Source organism: Sciurus vulgaris (assembly GCF_902686455.1).
Source record: "Sciurus vulgaris genome assembly, chromosome: 12".
NCBI classification, from domain to species: Eukaryota; Metazoa; Chordata; class Mammalia; order Rodentia; family Sciuridae; genus Sciurus; species Sciurus vulgaris.
The window spans coordinates 69,222,309-69,238,526 of record NC_136473.1 but is presented as its reverse complement, the minus strand read 5'-3'; the positions used below and the strand labels follow the sequence as shown (position 1 = coordinate 69,238,526).

The following is a 16,218-nucleotide window of genomic DNA, read 5'->3' as shown; positions in this document are numbered from 1 at the left end:
TTTCTCTCTTTTTTGTTTATTTTTTTAATTAAAATATATTCTGTGCTTTTTTTACTTGTCATGTCAAACATTCCCTTCCCCTTTCTCTACTCTTTTTTGACTTCAGTTTTCCAACCCCACTTGCTCTGTGAGCACTCTGTTGGCCTTTTCTCACCAATATTGAGATGACAGTCCTTCTTTCCTCTGTGACTGTATTACACATTGTATTTTAGGGCCTCTTTTATTATGATTCTTTCTCTCTCTCACAAGTTACAGGGTCTTAGAGAACAGAAATGATATCTCACATCCCTTACCTCTACTTCAGTACTTCATTTGTTTTGTTGGATAATATTTGGTACATAAAAGTATACTCATTAAACAGATAATGTTTAGGCATTACCCTTTCAACTGAAAACCAATGTGACAAATAAAAGTTCTTTAACATTTTTGAATGTTAAACAATTTTAAAAAATCTCATTTTGACTTTTGTATGTAAAACTTTGGTATCTAATATTTCTTTAAATGTCAAGTATGAAGTTCATATTCTTCTCTAGACTGTAAGAAGGGAAGATTCATTTTAATCTCATTTGTTGCCACTTTTTTTGTGTTCTGTTTGATTTTTATTTTGCTTTGTAATAAAACTTATTTGCTTTTTCTCTTATAGCATATATAGGCAGTTAGTTTGCAAACTAGGTTGATTTGTTTGAAAGAACTATAGTTTTACTCCAGTACTTATAAAAACATATATAGATTTTGTATGCCCTGTCATTTCCTAGAAAATGGATGAAAAGCTTTCGTAAAGAGAATAAAAATAGTGAATGCTACCTTTTCAAAGAAACTAGAATCAATTGTCAAGGGATCTAATACCATCTAGCAATCACTTCCTTTGTTTACTGTTCAAATTCTATCCTTACTGTATGACTTTTGGCAGATCACTTAATCTCAGAAAGAGAAGGGAGAGGTTCTTGTGAGACTTGGCCTTCCATTTCCAAAGGGCTGTGATCTAGCAACCACATGCAGCAAAAGGAGATAATCATCAAACTTCAGAAAGCAAAATGCTGGTGTTGGAAAAATAATTTTTAGAAAAATTTAAAAGAAACTAATTGATGGCTTCCAGAGGTCCCTGTGGCATATGTGTATGCATGTGTGCATATAGAAGTTTGATTTTCTGAGCCTTACAAAAATTATATTGCTTTTTATCAAAAAAATCAAAGTTTTTAGGAAATTGAACAGAAAATAGAAATTATAATTACTTTCTAACATCTAATAATCTCTCTGCATCAGGTTCAAGATGTTGTTCCTATAACCAGTTATGACACTGCTGGGTCATTCCTTCTACTGGGATGTAACAATGGATCAATATATTACATAGGTAAGTATACCGACACTAAAAATGCTCCTATATCAGTTATTATTTAAGTGAAAACAGGAAAACATTACTTTTTTAGTTTTAAATATATGTATTATTTATTGCTATTTAAAATTTTTATATTTTAGATATGCAGAAGTTCCCTTTGCGAATGAAGGATAATGATCTTCTTGTTACTGAACTCTATCATGATCCTTCAAATGATGCTATTACTGCTCTGAGTGTTTACCTCACACCCAAAACAAGTTAGTACATGACCATTTATTGTAAATCTGTAAAGTTCTTTTGAGAATGTGTGTTTCTTCCTTAGTTTGCTTTGAAACTGGGTAAAACTAACTTGGTGCCTTCTTATTATTCTTTTGCATTTATGTTCTTATTAAAATAACTGATTTTGCTTTGAAATTGGGAGCTTTTATTTATTTTTTAACATCAGTAGTAGCAAAGCAACCTTTTAAGAGTATGAATCTAAGGTTATTTCCTTGGGATTTTATTTTTATTTTTATTTTAACCTAGGGATTTGTGACTACTAAGTGGGCACTCTACCATTGAGCTACACTCCCAGCCCACCTTGGCAATTTTTAAATTTAAGTTATGAAAAAGACATTTTTTCAATGTGTAGAACTTCCATTGCCTTTCAAAGGCCATTGTAATAAAAATTAGTAGACTGCTTCAGTAAGTACTAAGAATTTTTTTATCCTAGAATGAAAGATAAACATCAATGGGAAATTTAAAACATGTAATGAAAGGAATTCTAGAAATATTAACATGTCAAATAGTAGTATTCTTGAATATGTTACTTATACATTATCATCCTTTTATTGAATTTATTAAAGGAATAACCTTTATTGTAAAAGAAATAGTCTAATGTATACAGATGAAAGGGAGGTCAGCATATGGAATGCTGCCCAAGCCAGATATTTTTGTTAAAAGTTTTGTGTATTCTTTGGTTGCTTTTATGCCACAATGGAAGTTGAGAGGTTGTAACAGAATCAGTATGCATACAGAGTTTAAAACATTTGCTATTTGTCCCTTTGTAGAAAAGTTTGCCTTCCCTTGCTCTAGAAGGAATAGAATGGGGAGTGGGTTTTAGGTATTCTTTTTTTTTTTTTTTTTTTTTTCCCCCAATCTAATTTAGAAGTGGAGATAAAACTAGGAAATTTTTACAAATCAAAGCACTTTTTTTGTGGTAGCAGGAGTATTTTTAACACATGAAGATGGAGTCATCTTTCAGATCAAGTGAAGTGTTTCCCATGTATTTTCAGATAATGCAGAAAGAATTGCTGGTATAGCTAGTTGGTTTTCTCTCTGTGATGCTTTTTTAAATATAGGTCACCAAGCTCCATCCTGTCTTTAAGTTTGTGATGGGATTTGGCACTTGTTTAAAAAAAAAGACCACAGCTGAACCTTACATGATTAGAAAACGCAGTGTAGGTATGATGTAAACAATTTAATGTGTGTATTTATTCCATAGTCCAGTGTTTTAAAACTGTTAAGTAGTATATTTAATACTTTATTATTCAAGAATGATTCAGTATTGTGGCAAGTAAAAGTGATAGTCATTCTAGGTGAGAAGTTATATGGAATATTGTTTCATGGCAGATTTGCTAATTCTTTAAACATGTATTGAGTATCTTCTGTGTTTCATGCACTCTTTAAGTTGACAAAGAAAGCTATGATTATGATTTAGTCTCTAACAATAAGGAATAGAGGCAGGTATACAAGGAAACAAGTTCAACATTAGTGTGCTGTTACCATGATAGAACCTTATATATAGTACTAGGGAGGAGGTGAGCAATTTTATCTTGGAGCAAGGGTTAGGAAAAGATTTATAAAGGAAATATTGATTTTAAGATGGCAGAGAAGTATTAAGATTTCTTCGCTGTGTGAATTTTGGATATAAGTTCTGAATCCTGTTCTGTTTCTGTTATCATCAAGAAGCTTTGCAAGGGCAGCTTTCTTTTTATTTTTGCATAATATTCCACCTTTTGACTTTTGATTTTGTGTAGGTGTCAGTGGTAACTGGATTGAGATTGCATATGGTACAAGTTCTGGAGCAGTACGTGTGATTGTACAGCACCCAGAGACAGTTGGGTCAGGCCCTCAGCTTTTTCAAACTTTCACAGTTCACCGAAGCCCTGTTACAAAAATCATGCTGTCAGAGAAGCATCTTGTATCAGGTATAGTGATACTGTTAATACTGATAAGCGGTTCCCCCCTTGTGAAACTTTACCCTGTGCATTATTTTCTATACAGTTTTATGTGAGGAAAATATAGTAAAAGAAATGATAGAAAAGTTTAATAATGAGAAATGTTATGATTGTTTTTTAAAGATTTCTTTGACTTTGCCTGGTTGTAGTATATACAGATTTATTTAGAAGCTATCTGATCTCTTATTTATTCTCCATTCTAATATTTTGTTCTTCTGACATTTTATTTCAAAATACTTATAACCCTGTTGGTTTTTTTCCTAGAAATTTTGTTTCATTTTTATTATAAATTTGGTTGATTATCTTAGCAACCAGTGTAATGCTAAAGTAGATTTAAATGTGTATTTTGATGTTTGATCATCATAAAAATATTGAGAATTAGTACTGTATAAAAATATTATTTAAAGAAAATAATATTTTGGGGGTTTGCAGTTCCTTATAGCTGTAAAATTTTTAAATTATTTTATATAGTCATAAATTTGGATCCTAACTAGATATATAAAAATTGAATACTAATTTTGTGGTCTAATAAGTACTACTTTTTGATCACAAAGTAAAATTCCATTAAGAAATTCATTGTATACAATAGATTTTTTTTTCTAAAAGATTTTGTGAAAAATGTGAGTTAGGTATATCAATGGAGTTTGCTTTTTTAGAAGAGTCTTAACATTTACCTCTTTTTACAGCAATTCCTGTCCAACTTAAAATTTTTATAAACATTTTCACATAATGTGTTTGTTTATATAAGAATGCCTAAAAGGTAATACATTTTTCACTCTTCTCTAATTAAATACCAAGTGGAGAAAAAATCTTGTCCTTGGGTGAATAAATGAACATGCTTTTTATTAAGTATCTGATTGCTTGGGGTATCACTAGGCCTTCCTGAAACAATCTCTACTTTAGGCTTTCTTAAAGCAGTACTCACCTGCCCCTCTGAAGATCAGCCTTTCTCACTCTCTGTGACTGGTTTCTCTTTGGTCCAATTGCAAAATGTTGGATTTCCCTAGAGGATTTCTGTTTTCTTTATTTTCCTTGGTGATTTGAGTGCTAATTATTATCTATATAACAGTTACCCCAGACTTCTTTCACTTGTGATCATCCAGGGAATTGGAAACTTATATACCCAGTGTCTATTTCTGGATTACATTTAATAGGATGTTGAATAGTTATCTCAAATTGAAATTAGACAAAACAACATCTTACTAATTGATTAATTGATCATTCAAAAAACCATCTTAGTACTCATTGTCACCATTTATTTTAAAAAATCTAGGAACTGCTCTTGATTTTTTTTTTTTCATGCTTTTCACTGTGTACATGCAATCTATCAGTAAATTTTATTGTTTTTGCTGCATCATGTGTCACTAATCTGATTGTTTTTTGTTGCTGCCAGCCTAGTGATTCACACCATCATCATTTCTCCTTAGGTTACTATAGTAGTTTCTCAACTCTTAATTAATGTTTTTATCCTGCTGCCTTTCCGTGGTACATATTCCACACAGCAGACAGAAATATCTCTTAGAAATGTAATCCAGATCTGATTCCCAATGGCTTTCTATTGTATTTAAAAATAAATTTAAGTTTCTTCCATGGCTTATGTAGCTTTTCCTATTCTAGATCCTATTTACCTTTCAAATTGCTTCCTTATTCCCCACCCATGTTTCTCTTGTTGAAGACCCTCTAACTGTTGACTTTTCTGTTTCTAAAGATGCTTTAGAACTTTTGCTCTTGTCTGCTTTATTTGAAAGGTTTTGCTTCTGGATAATAGTTTGGCTGCCTTCTTGTTATTCTGGTCTCATTTCAAATACCTCCTAGGCGAGGCCTCCTTGGCCACAAGTACAAATTAGGTATACCTCTGTCCAACAGTAACTTTCTATAATAGTATCTCAGTTTGTTTTCTTTATAAACTAATCATTTGGTGATTTATTTGTTCATTTAACATCTGTCTCCCTTTTCTAGAGAGGGAGTTCCTACTGCAGGTTGTTTTGTTCTCCATCCTGTTCTCATCATAGTCCTTTGCACAAAACATATGCATGAAATAAGGCAGTTTAATCCTATGAGAATATAGACTATTTTGCCAGTGGTTGTGATATTTAAATGACAATGCTTAAAGATAGTAATAGTGTATGCTGTTATTTTGGTGGTTATAAAGTTATTGTAGGATGTGATGTCAAGAACTACTTCATAAAATTTGTATTTTAACATGAAACATTTCATGTAGGTTTGGAATTTAAATAAAGAAAAATTAGTCAAGAAAAATACCTAGTCAAGAAAAATACCTTGTTTAATAAAAAAATCTCGAGTTTTTTTTTTTTAATTTTTTTGTAGTCATAGATAGACAGACTGCCTTCATCTTATTTATTTATTTATTTTTTTACACAATGCTAAGGATCAAACCCAGTGCCTCATATGTGCTAGGCAAGCCCTCTGCCACTGAGCTACAGCCCCAGCCCAAAAATCTTGAGTTCTTATGTATTCATATTTATGTTTTTGTGCCACCTGATGGATATCAGCATAAATGTAATTACTTTGTTTCTGAAATAAAATTTTTGCATAATTAATATTAAAAAAATAGTCCTTATTACTCAATTGAGTCACCCAAAGGTATTTATTTTTCTGAATCCCTATAAACTTAATAGTGAAAATCAGAATTTTTTCCATGTAACTAATTAAATGGTCCAAAACTGTTTCTTTTTTTTTTAAATCAGAAAACTGTTATTCTGAGAATTGAGAATGTTGTTACATCAGAATAAAAAGTAACCAGAAGTTACTTGTTGCTGTTTGCCAAAAATACATTGTTTTCTAAAGTGTGGTTTAAAATACAAAACTGATACTTCATAAGAAATGTTATTTTATAAGAATCCAGTAGGAAATGGTATATGTGCATGGAAGAAATTTGGGATTCTTTATTAGTGTTTACTGATGAGTTTGTAACTCATTGGTAATGCTAATAAATTTTCCAAAATCATTATAAATGGAAAATTATTGTATTTTTTTACAAAGATGTGTCAAAAATGTATGTAATCGTGATATCATTTTTGATGTTTTTTAATAGAGTACCTGTTCAGACAAAAATAAGAAGATAGGAGATTTCTCATTACATATCCATTGAATAGTATTTCAATTCAAAAAACAAATTAATTGGAACAGATTTCTTAAAGCAGATTCTCTTAAAAATAATGCTCAGCTCTAGTACAGACGCTAATGTTCCTTAATATAACTATGAGTGGACAATAAATAACTCTTATTCCTATATTTGATAAATGTCATTTGTAATAATCATTTTTGTATGACTGTTGATCTAGACTGTTTAACATTTGAGTAATATTAGCAGAAACAGTTTCTCAGTTTAAAAAAAATAAACTAAGCAACTGTTAACTATGTAGTTTGACCAAAGACTAGGATAATCAGTATCTTCTCTCTTATATACACATTTTTAACCTTTTCTATATTTAAATCTTACAGTCTGTTTTTACAAGAATCCATGAATTTAGTGGTGTACCTTATATTTGTAGCAAGGCAAGATAAAACATATTTAACCCCCCTCTTTTTTAGGTAGGTGTAACTTGAGTATAATTTTTAGATAAATATGTCATTTGCTACTTAAAATGTACCATGATCTGTTTAATGTAGATTATAGTGAAAAAGTTCAAATGTGTTTAAAGGGATTTTGGTACTGTCCTTATAATCTGTATTTAGTAACCTTTTGTGTTCTCTTTATCTTCTAGTCTGTGCAGATAATAATCATGTGCGCACATGGACAGTAACACGTTTCAGAGGAATGATCTCTACTCAGCCAGGTTCCACTCCTTTAGCATCATTCAAGATACTGTCTCTGGAGGAGACAGAAAGTCATGGTAGCTATTCCTCTGGAAATGACATAGGTAAGCTAGATTATTTGGGGTAATTTTCAGGTATTATGTGGATAGTTCAAAAGAAATGTATCAACTAGTAGAAGTCTAAAAAACGAGTTTTAAATATTAATTTTTTATTTCAAAGTTGAAGCTCAAAACAATTTTAGTGCATTTTTCTCATTAGATTCTATAAATTCAGTTATATTATTGAAGTATTTTTATTGTTTAAAAAGTTACAAGATGGGCCTGGCACATGCCTGTAATCCCAGAGGCTTGGGGGGCTGAGACAGGAGGAACAGTGAGTTCAAACCAGCCTCAGCAACTTAGTGAGGCACTTAGCAACTCATTGTGACCCTGTCTGTAAATAAAACATAAATAAAGGGCTGAGGATGTGGCTAAGTGGTTAAGCACCCCTAGGCTCAGTCCTTTAGTACCAAAAGAAACAAGTTACAAGATGGGTTGGGGTTATGGCTCAGTGGTGGAGTAGCTTGCCTGGCACATGTGAAGCATTGGGTTTGATTCTCAGCACCACATAGAAAAAATAAAGTTATTATGTCCATCTACAACTAAAATTAAAAAAAAAAAAAAGTTGTAAGAAGATATTTTTCATCTTATTAATGTTTCTTCATTTAATGTCATCTGCAAATGCTAGCAACTTTTGTTTATAACTAAAACTATAATATCTGTGCACATTTGAAACTATTTTTCTTTGAGGTTCCATTCTGGGTATTTAAAAAAATTTAATATTTTTATTTGATTAGTAATCTGAAAATAAAATTTGAAGCTAGAAAAAGACTGATGTCTTTGAAAAATCAAAGTTATTTTGATGGCATAACATTCATTAGGAAACAATGTGTGATATCTTCATTGATGCTCTGAATTTAGTAAAAGGCATGTGAAGTTAAATTAATTTGTCTCTGTATGCCATACATACATGTATGAATGAGAACTCATATACACACAGAAATGCATATACAGAGTTCATCGTGGAGACAGATTATTTCTCCCAAGGACTCATTTGAAAGAATCTAATAGAATTGATTTTCTATGAATTTTAAATATACTGGAAATTTGCATCCATCTAGAATATGCTCACATAGTAAAAGTTTCAAAATACATTAAAACAATTGCACTACTTAGTATATTTAGTAAAAGAAATGTTCATTGCCATTAGTTTTAATAATTACTTGTGATGATGGTTTCCTACATGTTGCTAGGAACTGGAAGTTTGTATTTTTATTTCTTCAACAAATGGTTATTTAGTAGTTTTGCTCCATACATTAGGAATCTAAAAAAATACAGCGTGGTGAACATTAACTTACAGTACTTGCAGTGGGAATAAAAAGAAAACAATTGTATTTTGTACACTGTGCTTAAGGGCATAGAGCTAAAAGCACTCAGTGGAGATAGCACCAGTATCTAGGCTAAGTATCATACCCTTATATTTAATTGCTTAACAATTATATGAAGTAGTTATTTTCCCTACTTAATATTGTTGGAAACTAACATTCAGAAAGAGAACACTTTAGCAAGGTCTTAGTGTTTGAACTGACACAGGAAGCATGAGTATGTTTTTGTTCAATTTGAAATGTTCTAGAGTTGGGACTTTACTGCTAGAACAAAAAGAGCATGCTAAAAGAAGAGAAACCCAGAGAACCTGGCAAGTTTGGAAAATGTCAAAAAGGTCATTGAGTGCTGGATTATAGGGATTTAGGAATAAGACTGGGTTGATAAGCAAGTACCACACAATTGAAAACCTTTCTCTACAATAAACTGAAGAGTTTAGATTTTATCTTGTAAGTAACGGGGAGCTTTTTAAGAATTTTGACAGTGATACCTGATCAGTGTTTACAGTTCATTCTTCATATGCATGTCCAAGAAGGCTTAGAGAACAGTAAAGTCATAGGCTGGCTCAGGAGTCTTACTTGGGAAATGAAGTAAATGAGTGCCATTAACTGAAATAAAGAAACATAGAAAAGAGGGGCTTATTTTGGAAAAGAATGTGAAGTCGAATATATATATTTTGAGTAGTATTGTCTGTGGATATTCCATGGTATGAAGGGATGAGGGTTAGGCTCTGGTAACAAAGACCTTAACTGGAAATTTTGTTTATGCGTCAGTAGCATTTAAAAAGTAGTGAAAGCCCTGGTAGGGGTTGTTCAGGGAGAGCATGTGTAATGTGAATAAAATAGTAAGAAACAATCCCGTGAATTAACTTTAAAACCCACTAAAATAAAGGAGACAGAGATTTTTCTTTCCTCTTTATACTTAAAAATAAGTAAATAGACATACAGAGCAGTGGAACACTGTCAAGAATGCTGTGGGTGAAATCTAGATTGCAGTGGGTAATGGAGTAGTAGATACTGGCAGTGACCATGAAAGAAAAAAAGTTAAAAAGCAAGGAAGGGAGTTCAGAGCTCATTTTGATTCCTCCTCCCATCTCCCCACCCCAAAACAAAAAGGATCTGAGTATATTTTGTGTTCCAAGGAAAGATGTCAATTTGGGAGATTGGAGTATCTATAAATTGGGCAAGGTCATCAGAGTTAGGTTATGGGAGTATTTCATGTGAATTATTAGAGTTTAAGGGGAGTGAAGAACAGTTCCATAGTTCTGCTCAGCCCTAGGTATTTTATTCATCATTACTATTTTGACTTTGTGTATGGGTTATTGAATGAGGACTGTCATTCCCAGTAGAATTAAACTTTAGAAAGTTCTCCAGTAATTGAGCAACTGCATAGTGTAGTGAAGAGCCAGTCTGGAACCAAACTACTTGGGCTACTTGGAGTTCCAGCTCCATCCCAGAGGACCTCTGGTTAGCTAGTCTCTTGGTGCTTTAGTTTTCTCATCTGTAAAATGACCATAATAATATGACCTCCTTTACATGGTAGTTATGATTATTAGGATGAATTAGTACTTGTATGGCACATGGTAAACAAAATAAAGTACTACTCATAAAGATGTTTCATTTATTAAATAGGCATGATTCATGAGATAGCTTGGGATATATTGTCTTTAAAATTTTTTGTCTATCATATACTTTATATGAGAATAAATTGATATTTTAGCTAATGGATATAATAGGAAAAGAGTTCTTAAAATTTTATCTGTAAGTTTTGCATATTAAGTTTTTCTTTATGTTGTTGTTCAGAATCTTTTTGCCTTGTCCAGTACGCTATAGTGAAAATAATTGAATCTTTCTTTTTAATCCAAAAATCTGAATCCCAAATGCTTCAGTATCCAAAACTTTTTGAGTTTTTTCATGTTTCCAACATGAAAAGTAGAAAATCCTACACTATGAAACTTTTATTTCTTGTACAGAATTATTAAAAATATTGTACAGCATTCCTTTCAGTCAGTGTATAAGGTGTATGTGGAGCATAAATTTCATGTTTAGACTTGGGTTTGATCCCCAAAATATCTCATTGTGTATTCGCAAATTTCCAAAATCTGAAAAAGTCCAAAATTTGCAACACTTGTAGTCCCAAGCATTTTGAATAAGGGATACTCAACCTGCATTAGATTTCATATTACACTTTCGTGCTGCTGTGTGTCTGTCTTAGCTTACCAGTTACTCTATATGAAGTCATTTCCTTTAAAAAAAGGAAAAAGATCAAGGTTAATGGAAACTTCTGCTTCTGTTTAATGAAGTTAAACAGAATTATATTTTAAGATTTTACATGTTGTCTTTTCAGAAAAGTGAAGTAAATGCTTGAAGCGACTTAATTTGTACATTCTCTCCCCCTTTTTTTGGTGGTGGGGGTGGTTTTTATGGTGGTTGTTTTAGTGCTAGGACTCAAACCCAGGGCCTTGCACATGCTGAAAGTGTGTTCATTCTACTGCTGATTTATACCTCTGTACCTCCTTTTTAAATTATGAGAATCTAAGCACATCCCCAAAGAGAGTAAATATTTTAACAGCTCTCCTCTAGTACTGTTAATGTGGTACTTTAATCAGACTGTTGCCTTCAACTTTTGTAGCCTTACTGCATAAAATAAAAGTTTGAATTATTGTGTATTTCTTTTAAAATTTTTAATTCAAGTTGAAGTGCTTGAATCATTGCATTTTGTGTCTGATTTTGACTTGAAAATGCTATACTAATAGGCGTGAGAAATTCTGTTTAGTAGAGGTATTAATATTAATGTTCCTATTGTAAAATTAAATAAATTAAATTTTAATTAACTTCTTTTGACATTTTCTGTTGTCTGACCAAGGGCCTTTTGGAGAGCGAGATGATCAACAGGTGTTTATCCAGAAAGTTGTTCCCATCACTAACAAACTATTTGTAAGACTCTCATCTACTGGGAAAAGGTAACACTTTAACGATATTTCTATGCTGAAATTACTATCTTACAGAATACATGGCATAATTTGTTATATTGATGAAAGACTACAACTAAAAAAGTTGTCTATTCATTATCTCATTATTATAAGTTAACATTAAAACAGTTTACTTAGCACTTATTCTCTAAGATTCATTTAAGGTTTTTACATATGGTTGTGGACGAGTAGGAAGAACTAGTGATATAATAAAAAAGAAACAGTGAACTTCTTTCATGTTCAAACATAACTGTTTTTTCTTAAAAATATTGTTTCTTCCTTCAGAAAATAAAACACTCTAGAATGTAAATATTTCCTATCCTATCACATACAAATTGTATGTTATATTTCATAAATATATTACAGATTTTCTGATAGTATTCCCTTGTACAATAAAAATGATGAAGCAGTTAAACCTTGATTAATAATAACTACAATTTGCATAATCTTGGCACAGCTTACCATTTAGCACCCATATTTCATTTTCATATTTTATCACATTTTTCTCCTTCTGTCTACTTGAGTATAGAAAGAAATTGTCTCCGTGAGAACAAGAATGCTGTCTTTATGTATTTACTTCCTGACTTGCACAGTGAGAATGCTGCCCTTCCCATTATATGACAATGGCAGTATTCTTCTGATTTCATCTTCAGAAATGATTTCTATTCAAGCATTAAGTGAAGAACAATGAATTTGATGGCAGACAGATAAACAAAATTCTAATTCTGGCACTCTTCATTAGCTTTGTAAATTCAGCTTAAGTTACTTTGTTTTTCTTAGCCTTGGTTTCTTTCTTTTTTTTTTTTTTTTGATTCATTGTACATAAACGGGGTACAACTTTGTTTCTCTGGTTGTACACGGAAGCAAAGCAGAGTCACACCACAAAGCAGAGTCACACCGTTTGTATAATCATACTTGTACATAGGGTAATGATGTTTGTCCCATTCTGTTATCTTTCCTTCTCGCTACCCCTCATTTTCCTGTATACAATCCATCCTTCCTCCATTCTTGCCTCTCCCCTCCCCCGCCCCCATTATGTACCATCATCCCCTTACAGAGAAATCATTTGGCCTTTGGGTTTTTGGGATTGGCTTATTTCACTTAGCATGATATTCTCCAAGTCCATCCATTTACCTGCAGATGCCGTAATTTTATCCTTCTTTATGGCTGAATCATATTCCATTGTGTATATATACCACAGTTACTTTATCTATTGAAGGGCATATAGGTTGGTTCCACAATCTAGCTATTGTGAATTGAGCTGCTCTAAACATTGATGTAACTGTGTCACTGTAGTATGCTGATTTTATGTCCTTTGGATATAGGCCAAGGAGTGGGGTAGCTGGGTCAAATGGTGGTTCCATTCTAGGTTTTCTAAGGAATCTCCATATTGCTTTACAGTGTGGTTGCACCAATTTTCAGCTCCACCCGCAATGTATGAGTGTACCTTTTTCCCCACATCCTCGCTAACACCTATTGTTGCTTGTATTCTTGATAATAGACATTCTTTTTCTTTTCTTTTCTTTTCTTTTTTTGCAGTACTGGGGATCGAACTCAGGGACTTGTGCTTGCAAGGCAAGCACTCTACCAGCTGAGCTATCTCCCCAGCCCAATAGTAGACATACTAATTGGGGTGGGGATGTGGCTCAGTGGTAGAGCACTTATCCAGAATCAGCAAGACCCTGGGTTCAATCCCCAAAACCAAAAAAAAAAAAAAAAAAAAAAAAGTAAGCCTTGGTTTCTTTACAAACTAAGGTTCGACTATTTTGATGGTATAACATAACAAGGTAAAATGAGTAAAAAAATATAAAATATCTCACATAGTCCCTGACTATAATAGTTGTTTAATTGAAGTTAGTTTTTCTCTTCCTTTTGCATTGACTGAAATTTCAGTTCCTTTAAAATTATTATTTGTAGTCTCAGATTGGCATTTCTTCTCTTAAAAAAATTTTTTTCATGTCAAGTGAAAAAAGTTCAAAATTCATATTCAGAGTCCTTACACACATTATTGGTTTTCATTTTAATGTTACTGATACTATTGATGTTTTTAAAATTTCTTGGTTGCCTTTCTTCAGCATGTATAAATCACTGTGATTTAGTGTTTGTTCAGTCCATATTTAGTGAAGAAGCTGCCAAATATTTGTTAAAACTGTTACCCTTTAACAGTGTAGTATCTCATCTATATTAATTTTTCACATAACCCTCTTTTGTTATTTCAGACAGTATGTAATCAACTACAATTTCTGCATGATAAAACAAATTTTATTATTTTTAAATGTATCATTCCAGAGGAAATCCTAGTTATAAAAGTAACAAGCAGAAGTTTTTTTATAGAATCAAATAGAAGACCAACCCTCTATGAAACTATTATAAACCAAAGCATGCTGTTTAAAGACAATTCAGATTCTAAATAGGAAAAAGTGAAATGAAAGGATTTGTTGAAGTTTGCATGGAAAAAAAAGATACTTGTAGAAAAATTTGAAGAAGTAATCCTAAGGAATCTATCTCATAGGAAAAAAAGAGCAAAATCATTTGTGTTTTCATGCACATATAAATATTGATGTTTATTTTAAACATAAGACAAATCTAGCTTTTTTAAAAATATATTTTAAATCAATTTACAAATATTAAAAATATTCACTGTTAGCAATATTATGAAAAGTTATCTTGATAAATAGAAAAAAATTGACAATTATATACTCATTTATGATTTTAAAAAGTTCTACTAACTAAAAGAAGAAATTCCTTAATCTGATAATGTCTAGGAAATAATTGTTGCAAATCTCAGACTCAGTGATGAAGGAAGCATTTTCCTTGAGATCAGGAGTGAGACTAGCATAGCCCGTTTCACACTGTATGTGGGCATGTAGGAATTCGCATTTTCCTCCCATTGCCTTGCCTGCTAGGAAATCGAGCTAAGCTTCATTTTCTGTTCCTACTATTTTTCTACTATGTTTCTCATATTTATTTGGGTGGTATTTTCTCTTCCTTCTTAATTTTTTGACCTTACATTTGCTTGGTACTAATTTTTCCTTTTTTTTTTTTCTTTCATTTTTTTTTTTTTTTTTAATAAGTTCCTCAAACACTATTTTGAAGTAGGCCAAAATAAATAATTCACTGAAGTACAATTCATCTAACCCTATGACTTTGGGAAAAATCATCTGCTCACTTTAGTCTTTGGTTTCCTCATTTGTCAGGATAGATGATAATTGTTTCATTTCAGGTTCTTTTATTCTTTTTGAAAATTAGTAAGTAGCTATAACATTGCTTTCATAGAGTAAGGAGTGTCCTAATGGAGAATACAATGTTGGCCATCTCTGTAGAGTGATATATTTTTTCTGGTTTCAGATTTTTTAAAAATTTGCACATAAATTTTAATGACTTTTTAAAAATATTTTCTATCATGATTTCTTTCTTTTTTTCAGTTTCTTTTTAAAGAATTGTTCATTCTCATCAAGGCTCTTTTTTTTTTAAATTTAAGGTATTGCCTTATTTTGATTAGCTTACATATTGTTTTCTCTAGCCTCAAATAAACAAGACTCGAATTTTATTCCTATTGACTTGCCTTGACCCCTTTAAATTTGTTTTAGATGTACTCAACTGTATCTTTGCAAATAAGAACAGAACATCTTAATGATTAAGATGTTATTTCTTCCCTTACAACTATATAACATCTTTTGCAGAATCTGTGAGATCCAAGCTGTTGACTGTACTACAATATCCTCATTTACAGTGAGAGAATGTGAGGGATCCAGTAGGATGGGCTCAAGGCCAAGGCGTTACTTGTTCACAGGCCATACAAATGGCAGCATTCAAATGTGGGATCTGACCACTGCTATGGATATGGTTAATAAAAGTGAAGATAAGGGTAGGTTCCCACATGGAAAGATGTTTGTCACAAGGCTAGCTTTTGACATTAGTGATTATAATGAGTGTTTGTTTTCCTAAGATGTAGGTGGTCCAACTGAAGAAGAACTACTCAAATTACTAGATCAGTGTGATCTCAGCACATCTCGCTGTGCTACGCCCAACATCAGTCCAGCAACTTCTGTAGTTCAGCATAGCCGCCTTCGAGAATCAAATTCTAGGTAGGTTAAAAAGCTGGGTATTATAAGTTGAATTGATAGCTTTTGGGAAAATGAACTGACATGATCACAGTTGTTCTAAAAGCCATATTTTTAAAAGTAATGCAGACTTTGTTAATATTTATTTTTTTATTTTAGCAAACTTCTTATCTGTATGCACTGTGCATATCTAGTTCTTTTCATAGGAAACCAGTTTTTTCTTTCTTTTTATTTTTGGGGATTTTGTTTGTTTTATGACTGGGGATTGAACCCAGGGCTTCATGCTCAGTATTAAGCATGCATTCTCCCATTGAGCTGTAACCCAAGCCACCATTTTTTGCCTTTTAACTTACTTTGTGAATTACTGCCAATTTGAAGGCCCATTATGTGATTAAGATTTCACTCAGAGAAAATAGGGAAATCCTAT

At 32.0% G+C, this 16,218-nt stretch overlaps 1 protein-coding gene across 6 annotated transcripts in view; it reads left to right on the top strand.

Moving 5' to 3' along the window:
• KCTD3 (potassium channel tetramerization domain containing 3) overlaps positions 1-16,218 on the top strand; it is a 53,612-nt gene that overhangs the window by 31,370 nt on the left and 6,024 nt on the right. For 4 of the 6 annotated variants that reach the window (XM_079107125.1, XM_079107121.1, XM_079107123.1 and 1 more), the window contains 7 exons: positions 1,264-1,351; positions 1,477-1,593; positions 3,355-3,525; positions 7,284-7,439; positions 11,622-11,718; positions 15,411-15,595; positions 15,677-15,815. In XM_079107125.1, coding sequence (XP_078963251.1) covers positions 1,264-1,351; positions 1,477-1,593; positions 3,355-3,525; positions 7,284-7,439; positions 11,622-11,718; positions 15,411-15,595; positions 15,677-15,815 — 953 coding nt within the window. The remainder of the gene's footprint in view (positions 1-1,263; positions 1,352-1,476; positions 1,594-3,354; positions 3,526-7,283; positions 7,440-11,621; positions 11,719-15,410; positions 15,596-15,676; positions 15,816-16,218) is intronic. The other 2 variants (XM_079107122.1, XM_079107124.1) reach the window with 1 other exon arrangement.